The 19852-nt window shown below is 42.1% G+C and overlaps 1 protein-coding gene across 3 annotated transcripts in view; it reads right to left on the bottom strand.

The window, feature by feature from the left end:
- Nucleotides 1-2525: 2525 nt before the first annotated feature.
- Nucleotides 2526-19852, bottom strand: part of galnt1 (UDP-N-acetyl-alpha-D-galactosamine:polypeptide N-acetylgalactosaminyltransferase 1) — a 45955-nt gene continuing 28628 nt past the window's right edge. For all 3 annotated transcript variants that reach the window (XM_067601605.1, XM_067601606.1, XM_067601608.1), the window contains 11 exons: nt 19655-19823; nt 14141-14307; nt 13359-13486; nt 13168-13247; nt 12585-12755; nt 10009-10126; nt 8841-9021; nt 6006-6145; nt 5679-5777; nt 5293-5427; nt 2526-4518 (listed from right to left, as the gene is read on the bottom strand). In XM_067601605.1, coding sequence (XP_067457706.1) covers nt 4372-4518; nt 5293-5427; nt 5679-5777; nt 6006-6145; nt 8841-9021; nt 10009-10126; nt 12585-12755; nt 13168-13247; nt 13359-13486; nt 14141-14307; nt 19655-19823 — 1535 coding nt within the window. In that variant the 3' untranslated portion in view covers nt 2526-4371. The remainder of the gene's footprint in view (nt 4519-5292; nt 5428-5678; nt 5778-6005; nt 6146-8840; nt 9022-10008; nt 10127-12584; nt 12756-13167; nt 13248-13358; nt 13487-14140; nt 14308-19654; nt 19824-19852) is intronic.

Raw genomic sequence — 19852 nt, forward strand, 5'->3', positions numbered from 1 at the left:
GAAAATGCTTCAATATTCTGTCTTTTCTTGGAGTTTCCCCTCCGGGCTGCGGTCTGATTTGTCTCTGATCCATTTCTCCAGATCAAAGACTCCACACAGTTCTTGTGAATCAGCACATTAAAACCAGAGTCTTCCTTAGCTCACCCCATCTCTAAATCTCCTTAACGGCAGAATCTTTCATTTCAGTAACACAGAGGAACACAGAGACGGGGTCTCCTTGAAGAGGACTTCTCTTGGATGTACATGGCAGATTAATTTTCACCCAGGACCAGAAGGAAGCAGGGGAACAGGTTCAGGTTTTGCAGATTTACTTTCACATCTGAGGTTCTCGGCTTTTCTTGCTTTTATAAAATGTTAAAACCGTGAAACTTGAGTCTGATGCATCAGTTTTGGCCCTGCTGGAGACAAAGTTTCACCTGGAATGATTGGTAATCTGTGATGAGAAGCTGTTGTAGTATGAAAATATCAAACTAGATTAGATTTTACTATACAGAAGATGCATTGAGAACAAAAAAACGCAGAGAATCAACACGTAATATTAAAGGTGTGTGTGTGAAACACTGCTGTCTAAACAATACGTCTTCCTGGTTGCTCTTGGTGGGTCTAATCCTGACAAATGAATAATTCAGCAGATCAAGTCAAGGAGTCTGAATAATCCACTCTCCACAAATCAAGCACTGAGTCTGCTGCCCGACTCCATTACCTTCACACTGCACTGGCGTGTTTATTAGGAGGAACAGAGAACAGTCTAGACTAACTTCTCCTGCAGCACTGTACTTCTCTCACTGTGGGGAGATAACAGATTATAATCTTTTAGCACTCATGGGTGGCTCATGCAGAGGTCGTCACAATTCACACAACCCCATGCCTGTGTGGTTTACACTCTGTGCTGCTCTTCCTCTTTCTGCTAAAAGCTGAATTGTTTCTTTCAAGCAGGCAACTGTGTTAACAGTTAAAAATGACATATTACTAAATCATTAGATCATCAGCATATATGTCAGATGGTGAGTAGCAAGAAGTTGCCGGAAAGAAATAGCAAATATATGTTTGAGGTATTTAAAAAACTGTTTGCATTATGTCGTCTGTCCTTCAGAGAGAACTGACAAACTGTAAAATGTGAAGAGGAGTAATTATACTCCGGCACAAAATGTATTCAAATAGATGTTTTAGTCCAAGTTGGATCTTCATTGGGTAAAAAGAAACAAACTGTAAAATGTCCCTCTCAGTACATGTTGGGTTAAAATGTTTTTTGAAAAGCAGATTTTACAATCAACCAAACAATCTCCACTTTGACCATATCACATGAAACAAAGTGGATGTTGAGTACAGACTGTAGTGTGTTTCCACAGTCAGGAATGAACTAGTGAGTATTTCCATTATTAACCAATCTACCAACTAATTTCTAGATTAGTCGGTTAATCGTTTGGTCCATAAAATGCCCATCACAAGTTCTGAGAGCCCATAGTGACGTGCTCAGACGTCGTTTTGTCTGATCAATAATACACTAAATTTTACTATCATATATGACTAAGGAAAAAAGAAAATACTCACATTTGAGAAGCTGAAAAGTTGAAAGCTAAAAGTTTTTTTAAAATTGTTGCAGATTAATTTTCTGACAATCAACTAATCGAATAATCATTGCAGCTCTGTAGACCTCCACTTTTAAGCAAACATGGATGAGAAGTTCTAAAAGTGCTCAGAATAATGAAGACCTTCAACATCTCTGGTTCCATGACAACAAAAATTTGTTGATGAAGACAGTGAAATATGGTTGAAACCTCCAGGACAAGCAAGTAAGCAGACCTTGAGTGCAGATTGAAGAATGAACTGTGAAGCTCAAACTCAATCCTTCTTTATTAAAAAAAAAAGGATATCAGCAGATAAATCATCAGATTTTTCAGACTCTTAATATTCATATCTGTATCAGCCTCTAAAAAAAGAATCAGTCGATTTAATTAATCACCAGGTGAAGAAAAGACTCATTCACACTTTTAACTGCCATTTTTGTGCAGATGACTCATCTTCCTTCATTAGAGTTGATGTCAGTGACGTCCTGTTACTGTTTATGAAGACAGAAAGGTAAAGTGTGTGTTATTAGTGTGTATGTGCAGACAAAAGGATGCAGAAATCAACATTCTCCTTGTCGTGTTCTGTAAACTTTTTCACCTTTATTTGTCTACATTTGGATCAGCTCAGTGTGGAACCCTGGACATGTCAATTAACTTCAACCCCCCCCCCCTCCTCCCCCACCCTCGCCTCTGCCCACCCCCCCCCAAAAAATCAGAACAATCGATACACTCCCTCTATGTCACAGTCGAAACGCTCACATCTTCACCACACAGTCATTCGCTCAGACATGAAATCAGCTGATGGCCTCCTCTCGCTACCGTGTCCACAACAAAGATGAATAGATGACGCGTCCTTATGTGTAAACCCTTCCTCCACTGGAGGAAGCCTAAATGGTTCAAAGCCTTAATGAAATCACCTCTCCCGCCCTGACTCGCAGCGGCAGGAGTGATACATTAAAAAAAAAAAAAAAAAAAAAAAAAAGGAAAAAGAAAAAGAGAGCGTGATGGTTGAAATGAGAATGACGCATTGATGTTACTGTCGAGCTGTCTGGCTCGTTCAGATATGATAGAAACCATTGTGAAATACTGCAGGTGAGCTTACAAAAGTGAGATATGTAGTCATGGATTAAGATATGTCTGCTGCTGCTTGCTGTGCTCTTTGTAATCCACAGTTCGACCCTTTTCACTCCTTATTCTGTCCCTGATTAAGTCTCCAAACGCACCTCAGCGACATTTGCTTATTCTAACAACTGCAGTCTCTTTCCTGCTGTATACGTGTCCTCAGGAGAGTGCAGAGACTCGGCTCTTATTAGAGAATAAAAGCAGCTTTTTTTTTTCTTTTTTTTTTAGCTCTTTTGTACAACGGAAGCAGGGATACGCTGATCTGCCATCAAGTCTACGCTACGGGCTCTGGCTGTCCAACAGCGAGGGATCTGAGAGCTGTTTGTTCTAAAAGTACACGGGGAGCTGATGGGACTGGGATTAGTACTGAAGACACATGCTCACATCCACATCCACACTGACGCACACCCACACACTCCGCTGGAGGAAAGAAGCCCTTGGAGTGTATTTTTTAAGAGGTCGTTGAGAAGAAGATATGACAAAATGGATTAAATTATCAGGCTGCTGCAGCCTTTTTCCTATATGTATACAGGATGTGTGTGTGTGTGTGTGTGTGACTATGTTGTGTCTTATGGGAGAGCTCTCTATGGTTTAACACTACATTAATTAGAGTGCTCTCTCTCTCTCTGTGTGTGTGTGTGTGTGTGTGTGTTAGCTCTATGTTAAACATCTTTAAAGACAACATAGACGGACAGACTACTGCTCTGTGGCACTCTCACAGGACTGTAGAAACACACAAAGCCATGTAAAAACTGGACATAGAAATCTCAAGATATCACAAACATCATATTTCTCTATCTCTAGATCTCTGCTGATGGCAGACGTCGTGTTCGGTCCTCTCACTTTTTTTTTTTTTTTTTTTTAAACGTGTCCCTTGGAGTTCCTCGGCAAAGAGGCTTCAGTCTGTAGGATGAAAATGCAGAGGAGTAACACCAGAGGGAGACATACACTGCTGCAAGACTGTAGGAGGGGCTCTGACACAGGCACACGGGACAGTCTCTCTCTCTCTCACACACACACACACACACACACATAGGCACACACACACACACACGCACGCTCACTTACACATGCACCCTTCTTCATAGGAGTTCACCAGAGTTCATTTTTAAAATCCATTACAAAATTAAATAAAAAAAGAAGAAAGAAAGAAAGAAATAAACAAGGAATTCAGCCCCCTTCTCAAAGCATACATTCGTCTCCATCCATTCACATACAAATAAGTGCACACTCTCTCTCATAAGAGGCAGACAGTAAACGTTAAATGATGAGTTGAGGGGTGGACTGCTTTGTCCAGGGAAGCTGTGAGTGCAGAACCTCGCCTCCTCCAGTCTCATATTCACGCGCACGAGGAGCGAGTCACTCTCTCCGCAGTTAAAATCTCTTTTTTTTTAAAAAAAAAAAAACAAAACAAAAAACAATGTAAAACAACAGCCAACAGTCGTCTCCTAGAGGGAGTCTTTCCTCTCTTCTCGCTCCGAGGAGGGTCAAACACACTCCTCCCTCTGATCTCTAGCAGAGGTAGTACCGTCCGGTCCGTCCTCCTCTCTTCCCGAGTCCCCTCGTGGGAAGTCTTTCCGTTCCCAGTGCCCAATTTTAACAAACACGTCCGTTCCCCTGATTGCTTACTCTGGGCCGCTGTGTGTGTAAGTGTGTGTGTTTGTGAGTGTGCGGAGTGTGGTCAGAAGACCTCTGGTAGTGTGACGTTACGGAGCAGCCACTGTTGGGAGCGTGTGTGTGTGCAGTCTCTGACGCTGGGCACCTGGCTGTCCTCCTCGCTGGCCTTGTCCAGACACTGGTTACTGTTGACGTGGATCAGGGTCAGCTTCTGCACAGCAGGGAGACACAGAGAGCATGTGTGTGTGTGTGTGTGAGAGGATGCAAACCAGGTGTTTTACTGATTCATTTGAATTCAAAAGAGCGTGTAACTAAATCTCTACTGAAGTAGTACGTCAGTGAATTGGGTTCTTTATAGTTTCAGTTTCAAAACTTTCACATTTTTTTAGACTTTAATTTCAAGGTGAGGTTTGCTGCGGTTACGTTGCATCAACAAAACTTTACCACCTTAAAACTGAAGACAATAAACATCTTACTAACTCAAAAGAGAGCTGGTCTGAAATATGTGTATCTAAGGAAAACTATTTACACACATTACTGAGATCAGCCTGAAAAGCAGCTCAAACACTTCAGTTTAAACATTTGTATTTTCTTTACTTACTTAAAGGGAGTCTGCTGCAGAATCAGCTTTTCTATATTTTTTCTATTAACAGATGTATTTCTGTGCTCAAAAACAACTTTTGGATGGATCCAGGTGAAAATTGGTTTAAACCAATCTGCAAATTGAAACAGTTTTTTGCACTTCTGTCTGCATGATTGCTTTCATCTGTTTGTTGGTTTATACAAGTTTAAAATGGAAAAAAAAAAAACATCCCACACTTTTCTGGTGTAACAAGCCAATTTTGTATTCGTATTTGTACCCAGACCTGTGAAGGATCCTTTTTTGTATGCTACTACAAAAATGTAGATTGATGGGTAATTGTGTAAATCTGTTTTTGTCGTTTTCTCACATGAACATTCTCATCATGTGCAACTGCACACTCACCACAGGGTCGTACTCCCAGAGCTGGTTGCCTTTGAGGTGATGGCACTTGAGCATCATAACCGGTCCGTTTAGCTTGGACACGTCTAGACACAAGTCGTCCGTCCTGATCTCCTTATTGGCCGTGTAGGAGAAAACCTGCAAGTCACGCAAACAGATGCAAATTTGAAAACAAATCTTTTTTTCTTTTCCTCTTGCACCTTCTTAGTAGAACTTCCCTCTTTCATGATTATTGCACAACTGGAATGTCACAATATCAGCTAAATGATTAAGTACAGAGAGAGAAAAATATAAAGGAGAACTGAGGTCAACCACTTTGTTTATGTGTTATTTTGTTTCAGTATTGGTTTCTTTGATTTATTTTTTTGTCAGTGTTGGTCTTGTGTTACCTGGTTGCCTCCCATGCCGTGGCAGTTGAAAATGCCGACCTTCTCGTTCTCTTTGCGGGCCATGTTGTCCAGGCACTGGTTGGTCTCCACATTACGGATCTGAGCGGAATACACACAGACGTCACCGTGAGCAACGATGTTACCTAACCATAAAACCACACCCTTCGATCCAGACAGATTCATGTTAATTTGCGTCGGCTTGGATTTAAGCCTAAAGAAGGTGAATCATAGACGCATGCGTGTCTGTTGATCTTACAGTAAACGACTGTTTCAGTTAGCCAGATAGTGGTTTTTCTGATTGTGTGTGTGTGTGTAGAATAAGCGTACCTCTCCCAGCGAGTAATAGTGCCTGGGGATCTGGGAGTCAGGGTAGACATTCTCCAAGTACCAGCTGAAGGGTTTACATTGAAGCTTTTGTCTCAGAGCCGAGCGAGACGTGATGTCACCATAGTCCACTTTGGTCACACCTGGACGCACACAGACACACACACACACACACACACAACATGAAGGTCAGTAACTTTGGCACCAAACTGCATTCATACAGTCAGTCATACAGTTTCCTGAATGGCTGTTTAATGCATTTTTCCATATATGGGTTATTTAAAGGGTGTCATTGGTAAAGTAGGATGAGGGTAAACAGTGTCATTGATGCAAAGCAGACTCCATATTGTTGAACTGCAGAGCTCACTTGTCTGATGGTGAAGTACCTGAAAAAGCCTATGTTGAAAAACTACTCCAAAAAAAAAAAAAAAAACCTCTTTAGACCAGGTGGGTTTAGAAATGTGGAGCTTGCTCCTCCACAGAGGGCAGCGGCTGGCTTGAATTCGTGACAGTTACAGAAGATTCCAATTAAGACCCAGTTTCAGCAAGAAAAGTCCATAAAAAATGTTTCAAACCAGTCCTGTAGGAACGTCAACTTCTCTGCAGCGAGTGTCTGTGTTGGTTTTTCCACTCTTGAGTATTAGCTACTGGTGCTCCACTGAACTGCTCCCTCGCTGATTAGCATGATGAATCCCTTGCTCCATTTTTTTAAAACAAAGTGTAGGGTCAGACTATTGTGTGAACTATGACAGAACATTTCTAATTGAAGAGCAAGATAACAAGTCATGTATCCTGGTTTTAGACTTTTGAATTACTGCTCTTATCTACTGTTTCTTCCACAGTTTAAATATGTCTAGTGTTGTGCTCACTAGTGGCGATTTCCTCAGCCGGAAAAACAACTTGAACCAATCAGATCTTAGCAAGGAGGATTAAGATCGGAGACATCATCTTCCTGTGCCAGAGCCAGACAAACTGTGACAAATGTGGGTGAGATTGCTACAATTTTACAGGCTGTTGTGAGTCGATTTACAAGAATAACAACAAGCACATTTCCTCCATCAACAACATTAACTGCTGCTATGAACCACTTCCACTTCTTCCACTGACCACTTCTGTGTTATGTAGATGGGACATACTGTACATGTCAGTCTGACTGGTTGAGCAACAACCGCCCCACTGCTATGTTCGAAATAAACTATTTTTGTACGTTGTCAGCCACATTCAAAAGAGTAGTGAAAACCCTGCTGTCATAGAGAGGAGTGAGACACGATGATACTTTAAATATGGGCATAAAGACACACACACATTCAGACAGTCTCTCCTGCAAGGAGTTCATAGTGCAGCACTTCTTTGTACACTCAAAAAGTGATTGTTATGGAAAATTCTAACTTAAGGGTTTACAAACTGGGCTACACTGGGTCAAGCATGGGCCTTGAGGTCACAGTAAGCAACATCAAATCTTAAAGAGAGAGACACTGCCTCCTCTCAGGTGCACAGCTGTCTGGATGTTTGGGGAAAGCAGGAGCTGCTCTGATAAAGAGTGAACCGGCGTTGTCCTGGTAACCAATGTCAGGGAGATGGCCCGAGACTCTCTAGACACCACAGATAGGTGATTGCGTAGATTCCATTGGCATAAACCAGACTGTGCTGACGGTGACCTGAAGCTCCATGCAACATGACCTGACCTAACATGGGTAAAGTGCAGTTCCTTGTTTAGAAAACTAATGAACCAATACACTCATTTTTCATACTGTGAGATGATCTGTTGGGGTTAAAGGCAAAAAGTCAGATCTTCATGTTCAGAACAGCAAGAGACAACATCTAAGTGCAGAACACATTGATGTTTATTGTTTCTGTCCTCTGCTTGGCCAAATGTTCAATAAATACTCTCAGCATAAGACATCAAAGGGCTCCTGGACACTTTCTTCACTGATGAGTTGACCATTGACCAGCATTCCTCCATCACAGTGATGGAAGCAGTTGTGTAAAGAAAAGCCTGAGAGAGTAGTTCAAACCCTGCTCTTGCCTCCACACACCTGGTCAATCTCTGTGTGAAGTGGGTATGCTAGTTGCATTGCTGGTTTTGAAAAGTTACAGTAATTGTTGAACCCAGTCCACCCAGTTCCAACATCCAATAAGTGTAGGGGGGAGTGTTAGTCAATTCAATAAGCTCTTTGGTTAGAGCATACTGATGCCTTAACATGAACACAAGTTTAGACTGAATAATGACTAAATGAAAATCGAGCCTGAGTATCAAGCTACATGCTGTAACGGTGCATGCAGGTGGCTGCATGTTAAAATCACAGCAGCGATTCCTTTGGTTACTGATGATGTAGGTGACGACATCGACGTGTCTACATCTGCAGGTCTAATCTGTTGCTGCTGTTACTTTCCTTTCCCGTAAGTGGCTCGGGTTCAGCATGTGGGAAACAGGCTGACAATCACAAAGCAGCTCAGCAGCTGTCAATAAAACGACCTGCAGCCTGCTAAACCAAAGTTCACCAGTTCCATGAGGAGCTTCACATCTAAAAATATTCTTTATTTAGCAAATTTTGCTTTACTGTTGGTCGTCTCTCCTCTGCCAGCTTGTACGAGTGTGTGTGTGTGTGTGTCTGTATTTGTGTGTGTGTTTGTGTGAGTTAATAGATGCTTCGTAGCGTGAAATTACTCGCCGCCCCCTGTCCCGCACTGTTGGGTCACCACTGCAATATCGCACTGTCACAGGGTTAATGGATAGATCACACCTGCCACAGAGATTAACCTCCACACATGAGCACAACATGCATAATTCCATGAGCACAAACACACACATACACACACACACACATCTCAACTCACCAGGAGAGATGATATAGAAGAAATTTTTAAATTCATCCATCCAGACTTCTGCCAGGCGCCGGTTGTTTTTGTTGATGATCTGTCCCGTTCCTCCGGGAAACGTGTAGGGCGTCGCCTTTCTGAACACGTGACCCACGTGAGAGCATGTGACGATCTCTAGAGTTCCCCCGCACTGCCAGATCTGTGGAGAACAAACCTCATTAGCACACAGGCTCAGTACAGTAGACTGTAAGGTGGGATCGCTATATGAGCAAAGGCTGACCAGTGAACTCTGCTAGGGGATGGATGACGCAGACTGGTCCTGTCTGTGTTGTGACAGTCTGAATAAGTTTGATTGAGAGCCACTCAGGATGATGCTTTGACAAAATATTAGTCAACAATTTAGTCAAACTCACAAGTGTAATATGTGTGTGTGTGTGTGTGTGTGTGTGTGTGTTTCTGAACCTGAGCAGACACCCCTGAATGCCTGCCAGTGCATGGAAGAATACAGTCATGTCTGGTGGTGTAATGGAACATAGTTGATCTGTGATCTGAACGGATCCCCCCCCCTACAGTTTGGCATGCATGTGAACTGCAGATTAACTGCAAAATTTAATGTCTCATTGGAGACAAAGTAAACAAACTGCTGTAGCAACAAGTCATGAACGGACAGCGTGTTGCTAACAGGGATTTTGAAGAGCAACAACAAAGCAGCATCTAACAGGTCCGAAGTGACATCTTCAAATATGTTTACTCGCTATTTAATGTGCTGCAGCTGAACGGCTAATTAGCTACATAGCTGCTAATTGACGTCAGCGGTGCACTTTTCCCTGGTGACTGTTTGGCGGCTCGTTCAACAAGCTAAACTACAGGACAAGATGTGTGTTCATGTTTGTAAGTTATCATCGAGTTTTGATGATGTGGACACAGGACATTGCTTCATTCACTATCATGTTTAAAGGAAGAAGGTATCAGGCCTCATAATGCACTTTAATTTAACAATTTAGCAGCAGAATAAATGGAAAGCAAAGTTATTTATATGTCTCTCTCCCCCCCCACCCTTTTTTTTTTTGCTGATCTGAAAAATGATCTGATCTGTGACTCAAAATCTTGATATGATCCGAACCGTGAGTTTTGTGATCGGTTCCACCCCTCGTCATGTGAATTGGCTGCGGGTGTGTTCACTCACTCTGAAAGAGATTTCCAGGTTCTCTCCACCCCAGATGTCCATGCCGGCGTCATACGTGCCGATCTCCTGGAAATAATCTCTGTCTATGGAGAACAAGCCGCCTGCCATGGTGGGAGTCCTGGGAAGAGACAGTACAGCAGGGTAAATGAAGAGTGAGGTGCCACTCAGTTCACTGAAGTCCCTGTTTCTAAAGGTCACACAGTATCTACAGATTCCATCAGAGTTTTATATTTCACTGCACTTGCCCTGTTCTTTGCCGTTTTCCTGTTTTTTTTTTTTTTCATTCTCTGTTTTTCAGCTCACTTCTCTGTTGCTGTGGTGGTCGTGAAAAGACTCCCCTATTTTCCCCTCTCAGAGCGGTTTCCTCCTTTGTAGATCAGGCTTATTTTCCTTACTGCCTGTTTTTGCTTTCGTTTAACTTCTTAGCTCGCTTACGAAAACACAATACCTTATATACAAATGGACAAACACGGATGAAACATATCCTGAGAACATGGGGGGTAATGGTTTGTTTGCAGAGTGCAGCATTTGGCTGAAAAGTGGGAAATAATAAGAAACGCAGAAGTACAGAAAAACAAATACTCGCCTGTTAAGCATGCAGGCGTCTAACAATCACAGATAACAACTACAGGACTTAAACAGAGTGGTGAATTATTATGGAAACATTAATAATAGATGTTCTTGAGCTTCTCTTTTTACTGTAAACATATGAACACTCTCTAAAGTCTCTAGCTAACAATGAAATAACTACTTTTTACAAGACTCAAACATCACAGCAAAACAAATAAAACCTTCTAATTGTGGTAAATCCTTGAAGAAAGCCATTTATCTAAGCAGTGAATGTTTATCACTGTTTATCACTATTTATTGCCTAAAACCCACTGCGACATTTAAAGAAACAAACAACGTTACAATCCAAAGCAGTGGTGGCCTAAAGGTTAGACAAGTGAGCTTGTGACTGGCTGGTTGGTTCAGTTCGGCAGGATAAATCTGGGTGGGGAAAGTGAAAAAGCAGCGTTTGCTTCTCCCTCATTAGCACCACTGAGGTATCCTTAAGCAAGGCCCTTAACCTCAACTGCTCTAGTGGAACTGCTCAGTGGCCGGCAGATCAGACTGTGGTTGAACTGGGCAGCTTCCAGGTGTGAATGTGTGTAACTGTAAATGTGATCAGGGCGTTCCTGCAAAAGAGAGGCTTCCTCTAAGTTAGACTTCCCTAAATAAATAAATGTTAAAAAAAGGAACAAAAACTATAAATACAGTTCAGTGTCTGTACTGAGACTGTAAAAGTGAAGTGTTTCTCTGTGGGAGACTGTCGAGGATTTACAGCATCTAATTGAAAAGGGCTTTTAATATATTCAGATCTCCCGAAAGTCTTCTCTAGACTTTAAATGCTTACAGCTATACAGCGACGCCTTCTAAGTGACCTAAGACGTTTTGCACAGTTCTGTAAATTACAAGGTAGATGTGGCCATAACAACCAGTTTAGCTGTTGAGGTTTCCTGCTGTACTGTCACTCTGTGAGGCTCCTCAGAGTGTAACAGCAACATGTCTGCAGGCTAAAAAGCTAAAAGGCCTGTAGCTTGCTATGGCTGATGAAAAGTCAGTACCCAAAGCAATCTATAAGCAGGGATTTAACACCAAATACACATGTGGGATGTTAAAGTCACATTTATATAATATATTATGAATCACACCTCTACTGATGCATCTACTGACTCACACTGGCAAAGTTTCTACAATGTGAACTTGTGCTCAACTGAGAGCCGACACACACACTTCATTCTGAAGACTGTTGTTTATGTGCAGTAGCTTTTAAGTGTTCTGAATAATGTAGAACTGCTTCAGTAGAACAGGGCTTATGTAAATCGTGTCATTAGTGTGAAGTACTTCTTAATTTTCTGACCTGACACTACAACCTATTTTTTTTTGTTTTTTAGGGCACTTACAAGACACCCTTAGGAAAAGTTTGTCATGTAGAACTGTGAAAAAACAACTGAAAACAGGGGCACAGTGTGTTACATAAGATATTATATGTGTGTGTGACCTTGAATAACAGCGTCAAGCCTGCTTAGAAACAAGAGCAGGAAGAAGAGATGATGGACAGGCAGAAAATACAGAAAACTCTTGAATTTAGTTCCAAGGCCTGTCCCGTGAGAAATGAAACAGGACAAAATTACAGAGTCTTACACAAACATCTTGACTTCAACTACAGAGGAGTCTTTGCTGTATTCTTTCAGGATTCTCGCCTTGATGACATTTTATGATTATTGACTGTGGCAAATTAAATGGTGAAATATGATTACTCTACGCACATCAATTGTGAATGCCTATCAGCTACACTGAAGCTCACAGGATATAAGTTATTTTAACCAGCTGACTGACAGAGTGTACTGTGTATGATCATGTGTGCCAGGTAGCAGTAGGAAGGACAAAGGTCCTCCCTATTGGGAAGGACAAAGGTCAGGGTCAGCTGCACAACAGCAGCTCTGGAGCTGATAAGATTGAACAACATGCTGAATGACACTTAAACGAGGTGAGTCAAACGCGGATCATCCAGTTGAAGTTGTATCACCAACCTGACGGGCAGTGTGCGGTCTCCTTTGCGGCGGTCCATCTCTCTCTGGGGCACAGGGTACCAGCGGAAGTTGAGCTTCCAGTTGAAGCCTCCGTAAGTCATGTCAGATCCTGCCATGTACTCGAACGTATCATCACTGATCACGTCGATGATGGGACATACCACTGTTCTCCTTCAGCAAACGCACAGACAAACACAAATCAACGCACATACAAACACACACAGCACCTCTCACACATGCATCAGCCTGCTTTTCGTAACCTTGGGCGGTCATCAATCACAAGTAAGTGCTCATCTGCAAGGTGTGGCACCTCCTGAATTAACTGCATTTTAACGATGGACCATGCTGCGACTTCCCATCAGCCATCACTCATTACTCATTACACCTTTGTAAACCCTTTGTGTGTATGTTTGTGTGTGTATGCGGGTACCTGTTTGCAGGAAGCAGTAAACAGAGAATGAGTAATTAAGCATCAAATAAACAAAGGGCAAGCCCCCTGCAGGCTCAACAATAGTTTATTGATTTTTTTTTTTTTTTGTGCTTACCAATGGTGTGTGTGTTTGTGTGAGTGTGCATGTCTTACTTGTCTTGCTTGATGCGGGCAAGCAGAGGCTCCAGCCACCCTGTTGTGCATTCGCAATGAGCATCCAGAAAGGTTATGACCTAGAAACACGGAGAGAAAACGTTAAGACAAACCCCACATTACATACACCATATGCAGTGCAGGTCAGCGGGTGGTGGATGTCACGTGTGTGCATATGTGCGCACACACACCTGGCCGGTGGAGAAAGATGCTCCCTTGAGGCGGGCTCGGATGAGACCGGACCTCTGCTCCATCCTCACCACTTTCACAGGGACTTCCAGCCTTCTGACATACTGCTCCAACGGCCGCTTTAGAAAATCTAACACACGCAAAGAAACACATATATGCATTAAAAAAAATCCAATATGTACAAATAAACCCACACAAAGACAGACAGAGACACACACACACACACACACAACAGAGGCTGTATTACAGGTTATTTCTCCTTGCTTCTTTAGCAACAGAGATCAAAAGTTAAATGTGTGCTTATGTGCATGTGCCTTAGCATGCCTGCTGACATCACTCATACCTGCGGAGAGCACCCCTCCCTTCACTCTCACACACACACACACACACACACACACACACACCCTCTGACTTGCGCCATCTAACCTGAGGTCCTGTAGGGTGAAATGGTGATGTGTGGTGGTGACTGGGGGGGATTGAGGGTAATAACAGAGTGTAATCCCTGCGGCTGGCGAATTAAAGACCTAATCTCCCCCAAACAGGGATTAACAGCATTGCACAGGGTGGAGTGACACACACAGCGCATATATGCTGACTGGCTGTTGGGCAACAGCGCAGATGCACACACCCATGCACAAACGCAGCTACACACACATAACCCAGTAAAATCATACAGTAGCTCTTAAAAAATAGGCTAAGCCTCAAACAAGAGGGACAAGCATTGAAGGAATTATCTGTGTGTGTTGGTATTTGTGTGTATGCATGTGTGTGTGTGTGTGTATACCTCTCTCGCTGGCATCGTCCACCAGGACAATCTCCTCCAGCAGTGTGTGTGGAGAGCGGTCGATTACGGAGTGGACGGTTCGCAGCAGCGTGCTCCACGCCTCATTGTGAAATACAATCACCACACTGGTACGAGGAAGGTTATCAGGATATAACTTGTTCTTGCACCTACAGAGAGAACACAAAACAATCAGAAAATTATATTCAATTGCACAAACTGAATTTCGATGTGGCATCATAGAAAGATACTCAATGCAACAACACATAAGGAGGCAAAGCTAATATTAAATCTTTCCAACAATGAACAGACAACACACCGTCAGTGTCAAAACAATGAAACATCACACGGTACAACAAGCTGAGGTGTGTGAATGGCATCAAACACCATGTATAGTTGTAGGCTTTGCACACAGACAAAACTGAGCTGACAGAGACAGAGCGAGAAAAGAGAATAACACTCTGGTAGAGACATCACAATCCAGCCTCTGTCTGATTGTAAGAGACTGTTACAGATAGAGCTGCAGCTAAAGTGAGTCTACACAAGAGAGAGAGAGCAAGGACAAGAGGGAACTGAAGGGACTCAAACATCAACTAAACTGCATCAGTCACTTATGGAATCACTGCATTCATCAGATCATCATTTATGGCCTCATGAAAAATTGTATTTTGATCGAGTTCAAAGACTCTCCTAAACAAAGAAAACTGAGTGTAAATAATGAGCGAGCAACCAACCGTAAATCCCCAAATTTAGACAAAGAGAGACAGACACACATGGAAATTGTGGGCCAGTATGATGACAGTTGATTAGTGATGCTAATTAGAGAGTGAGTCATTATCATAGCAGTGTGGATCACATGCATCAAACTCCCTTGTTGAGAGACAGAGATGGATGTAAAAGTCTGACAGAGGAGAGCGGATATGAGCGGAGACAAGAGAAGATGGATATTAGTGCAGTGGCGACTGGGTCACCGACTTATTAAAGTAGTTCTGCAAAGTATTCTCTGAGAAGTACTGTCTTTTTAAATGACATCATACCGCACTGGTGGGTTTGAATATTTTATGGTACTAAGCACGAAGTTCATAGGTTCTCTTGGTGTTTTCCGACTTCCAGGCATGCCCTGGTTGTCAACTGACATTCCCATCTGTTTCTATTATCTATAAATGGTTCTGTATTTTATAATATATATCTTATAATATACATTGCTTTCATGATAAATCATATACTGTGGTTTGCAGCTTGTAAACACTTTTATTACTATGGTTTTGGAGACAATATTTCCATCTGTGGTCCCTGCAAAAGGACTGATGACATTTTTATTTCAGTGTTACATAATCTACAGTAGAAGCTATGAAAAAAAGCACACATTCATAAAAAAATATATATATATTTATGTAAAACCAAAATCAAATCAAAAGTCTCACAAACAGTACATTGCTGTTTTGCTTTACAGATTAAGCTGGTCACATCATATCTATCTTTTCTAATCATCTCACCAACCAAAATGAACAATTATTTTACTAGAGAGCTGCTTCATAAGCACGCTCTAATCATTGGGAATAAAACACAAATTACAGATGGATTGATTTGCACAACAGATGGCAGAAAATATGGGCTCATCCAATTCCACACTCGTGTTAAATGTTACTCTCCAATAAACAGAAAAAAAGAAACATTTAAGCACACATCATTTTCACTGGACAACACAAGTTAGAATCACAGAGACAGAAAGGGGGTAGGAACACATGTGGCTCATATCTAGGTCAAGAACCCAAGTAAAGCCTGCATGCACGCTCTCTGATATTAAAGGATAAGTCTGCCAATTTTCTATGTTTTTGTTATTGTCAACAAATCCCCCAAACACCAACAGTGCGTTAGCTCGACTCAATACTTTCTGACTTCCTCTGTGGCTCTCAGTCCCAAGCCGTTTATTCCTATTGAAGATGTAAATCTTTTAAAAAAATGTGGATTTATAGTTTCATTAAAAGAAAGCCTTCATACTTCCTAAAATAGCTGTCTTTTGAACAACAAAGGAGGTCTATAGCGCAGAGGAATAAGCAATGTCAGGTTTTGGCTACACAGCCTCTACAGTCTTTAATAAAAATATAGAATATCACCATATTTATCCTTTAAACTCTTTGACAGTCACTTTCACAAGTGTTATCTCAGAGAAACCTCAGTAAGAAGCACCTGTATCTATTGATGAAAAATACTGAAACCAGCCTGACTTCCTTCCTCTGAAAGATTGAACTCTCATGAAAGCCAAATGGAATATGATCTCTCTTCCTCATCTCGTCCTAAATCCCTCCCTCCTCCCGATCAGCCAGAGCACTGGAATGCTTCCTCACTCCTCAACTCCTCAGCTGCTTCTGACAGAAGGAATGTAACAGTAACGGAGGAGAGAAGGTCAAAAATATACTCCATCCTACAGCAGCCTCTTAAGCATGTTAAATAACACACACAGTGATTTTCAGTCTATGGTGTCCAAGTGTGTCTGAACATACTTTCTGCAAGGAGCGAAGGATGATGAGCATGCAAGATGATTCACTGTAAAAACAGAGACACCCTCGGAGTCTTTTAGATGTTTTACGCATCAGTTCATTATTTCACTCTCGCGTTTCACACACCCAACATAAACTGAACAACTAAGACTTTCCTCTCTCCAGGGATGATGTTTGCTATGTAACTGATGGAAAACAAGACCTCTGTGTCTCCACCAAACCAACATGTGTTGACACACACACACATACACACACACACATGACAGTGTGTCACATGGTGTGGATTTTAAAAACTGGTTTTGGGTATTATGAACTCAAACTGTCGGGGTAGTGGAGCAACATTTGGCAACAGTAAAGCAGCGTAATGAGTTACAGGCTGTTTCTCCAGACAGTGAATTGTTGGGATAGTCGGGATGGGCGGGCAGACTGGTTCTGATTAAACAGCGTCACTCTTGCAACATTACACACACACACACACACACACACACACACACACACACACACACACACACACAGACATCCATATATGCATTCTCATAAAACCGTTGCAGTTGGAATCTAAAAAAAAAAAGGAGTAAATGTCAAGTTTTCTGAAAGGTGTGGTCATGGAAACTGTTTTTATATAGTGCAGATCCACCCAATCACATGTGCACCGCATACAAAACACACACAGTCTTGACTGTAACGTCAGAATGACCTGTCCACCCCTGTTTTTTTCACACCCAGAGACTGCACTGCTGACAGTAATGAAAATAAACTATCAGTGAGTTTCCGCTCCACAGTTTCAGCTAATGGTGACCTGCTTGGCTGTGATGAATTCATTCACAGTTTCCCTAAACCCGCCGATCCACACACACACACACACACACACACAAAAATAAACACAAATGTAAGCATGCCTACACACACAAACACACACACACAGGCACACAGGCACACATTCCCTTGCTCGATATTGACTCTGTCTTATCTCCTAATTGGAAAAGCAGATAGACGGTGAGAAGGCTGAGTGAAAACACACCTAGTAATCAACTCTCGCTCAAAGACTAAAACCCATTTCACGGATCAATGTCCTTTTTCTTTCCTGCCTGTCTAGTGTGCATGTGCCCCTGCCTGTCAGTCTTGTGTCTGTCAGTCAGTCTTTCTGTTTGTCTCTCTGAAAACCTTCATTACTGATCCATGCATGTTCCCCTACTGAAGCGAAAACAGGGGCAAAAGGGGATAGCAGGGTGAGCTGGTTTCCACCTGCTTGAACTAACCTTGACATGTCTTCCAAGCTGCTGGGCGGCTGCACGCCAGTCTGCTCAACTGACTGCACAATCTGGCCCTGACACACACTTAAAGAACACTAAATTCCTCATTATGAAGAGGAAGGACTTGTGATTTGCAAATATATCCTAGTATTATTAAAGCAAAATAAAAATGAGGAAGTAAAAAATCGCAAGGCAATGAGCTCATGGCTTGGTGTTTTATCCTCAAGGTCTCACAAAAGTGTGTCATTATTTCCTTAATGCGATGCACTTCCTGTTGTAAGAGGACAGTGGGGGATCAGTCTTAAGGGTGAACCAATGGGCTATTAGCTATGGAGAGAAAGGCAGTTTGATTTAGCTTGACAGGCTTTATTGGTTGCACCTTTTAGTCACATCCACGAGTGCATCATAAGGTCGCCACTGAACTTCCCCAGTTCCATACTAAGTCTATGCAGGTTTTGAGTCTGCTGCAGTCTGTTCACATTGGAAACATGACAAAATAAACTAATAAACTAATAAAACTACTAATAAACTTGATTTTTTAGGTGTGCTGTTCCTGCCCCATGATGCATTGCACAAAGGAATGTTTGTGACAGCATTGTGAACACCCCAGAAAACTAAAAATAACTATTAAATCACTGGGAAACATTTTGCTGTCTATTAGATGAAGTTTAATTTGCAGTGGTATTCCGAGGTCGCAGTTTGGTTAGCATACATTGTATAATTTCCTGTTAATATAAAATAGTTTCAGGTGTTTGGGTGTATTAGTATTTAGTACATAGTGTGTATAATCAGTATGTAGTATGGAATACACTGACCAGGGGGTTCAAATGTCCTTTTCACGGGTTCGTTCGGGCCTTTAGACTCTGTCTTGTTCACTGGCTAATTGAGTATCACTGTTTTAATCACTTCTTAAAGCATTCTTGTATGTACTTTTATCTTACATTTAGTCTGTTGGACTGAAAACATGTTATTTCTACTGTCATTAGTCCTTCATCTCTGTTTGAATATTTCCCAATTCTATACATTATATTACAGTATGTTCTTTAGTTGAACACTTACAGATTAATATATGTATATTCTAAAAAATGATGATTGTCTTGATTTACTTTATGTATGCATACATCTGTATCCTTCCATGCAGTTATTACTAAGTAACCTTTGGTGACCAACAGTGGCGTAAGGGGCCAGTAAACTCTGCCAGAAGTGTGTGTCAGATGGTTGCATAGTTTCGGAGACCCCCTCCCCCCACACCTTTCTGATGTCGGATTAGAGGGCGCAGTGCAGGGCCATTACTGTAACTTTTTGAAACAGACGATCCGTCATTGACACTTCACACCGTGATTAGCCAGCTGTGCAGAGCTGAGAAGGGAGCCAGTGTTTGGGCTTCTCTCTCTTGCTCTTTTTTTCCATTCTTGACACAACTATTTCTGTCACTTTTCATGTGTACAAGTGAGTTCAACACTATGAATGCCTTTACAGGGGAGAATGCCTAAAAATATGCCCCGCTATCTCTGTATTTAAACAATATCATGTCTGCCCTCTCTCTATGATGACCAGCTTTTCACTCCACCTTCAAGTATAGCTGTTTGGAACATCTATAAACATGACATGACAATGACAATAAACTGACATTTACTGTGTGACTGAATGTGCAGTTTTAAGGCCAGACATCTGGCTTCTGGTTTATATTAGATCTACAGTGCAGACTATCCCAACAATGGATGTCACTGACAGCCATTTTAAGCTGCAGGGACGATGCTCACCCTTCCAGCCGGACGTCAGGCAGCGAACGATTGAGAGCAATCATCTCAGAGGCCATGAGGTTGAACTGGTTGATCTTAAACATCTCCTTCATCTTCTCCTGGTTCTCCTTAGGGATCACCACAGGCTTCCCCCCCTCACCGGGCCCGTCCCGCGGCCTGGATAGGGTGTCTGCAGTAGATACGCACATATAAAGACGT

Source organism: Thunnus thynnus, chromosome 10 (genome assembly GCF_963924715.1).
Source record: "Thunnus thynnus chromosome 10, fThuThy2.1, whole genome shotgun sequence".
Lineage (NCBI taxonomy): Eukaryota > Metazoa > Chordata > Actinopteri > Scombriformes > Scombridae > Thunnus > Thunnus thynnus.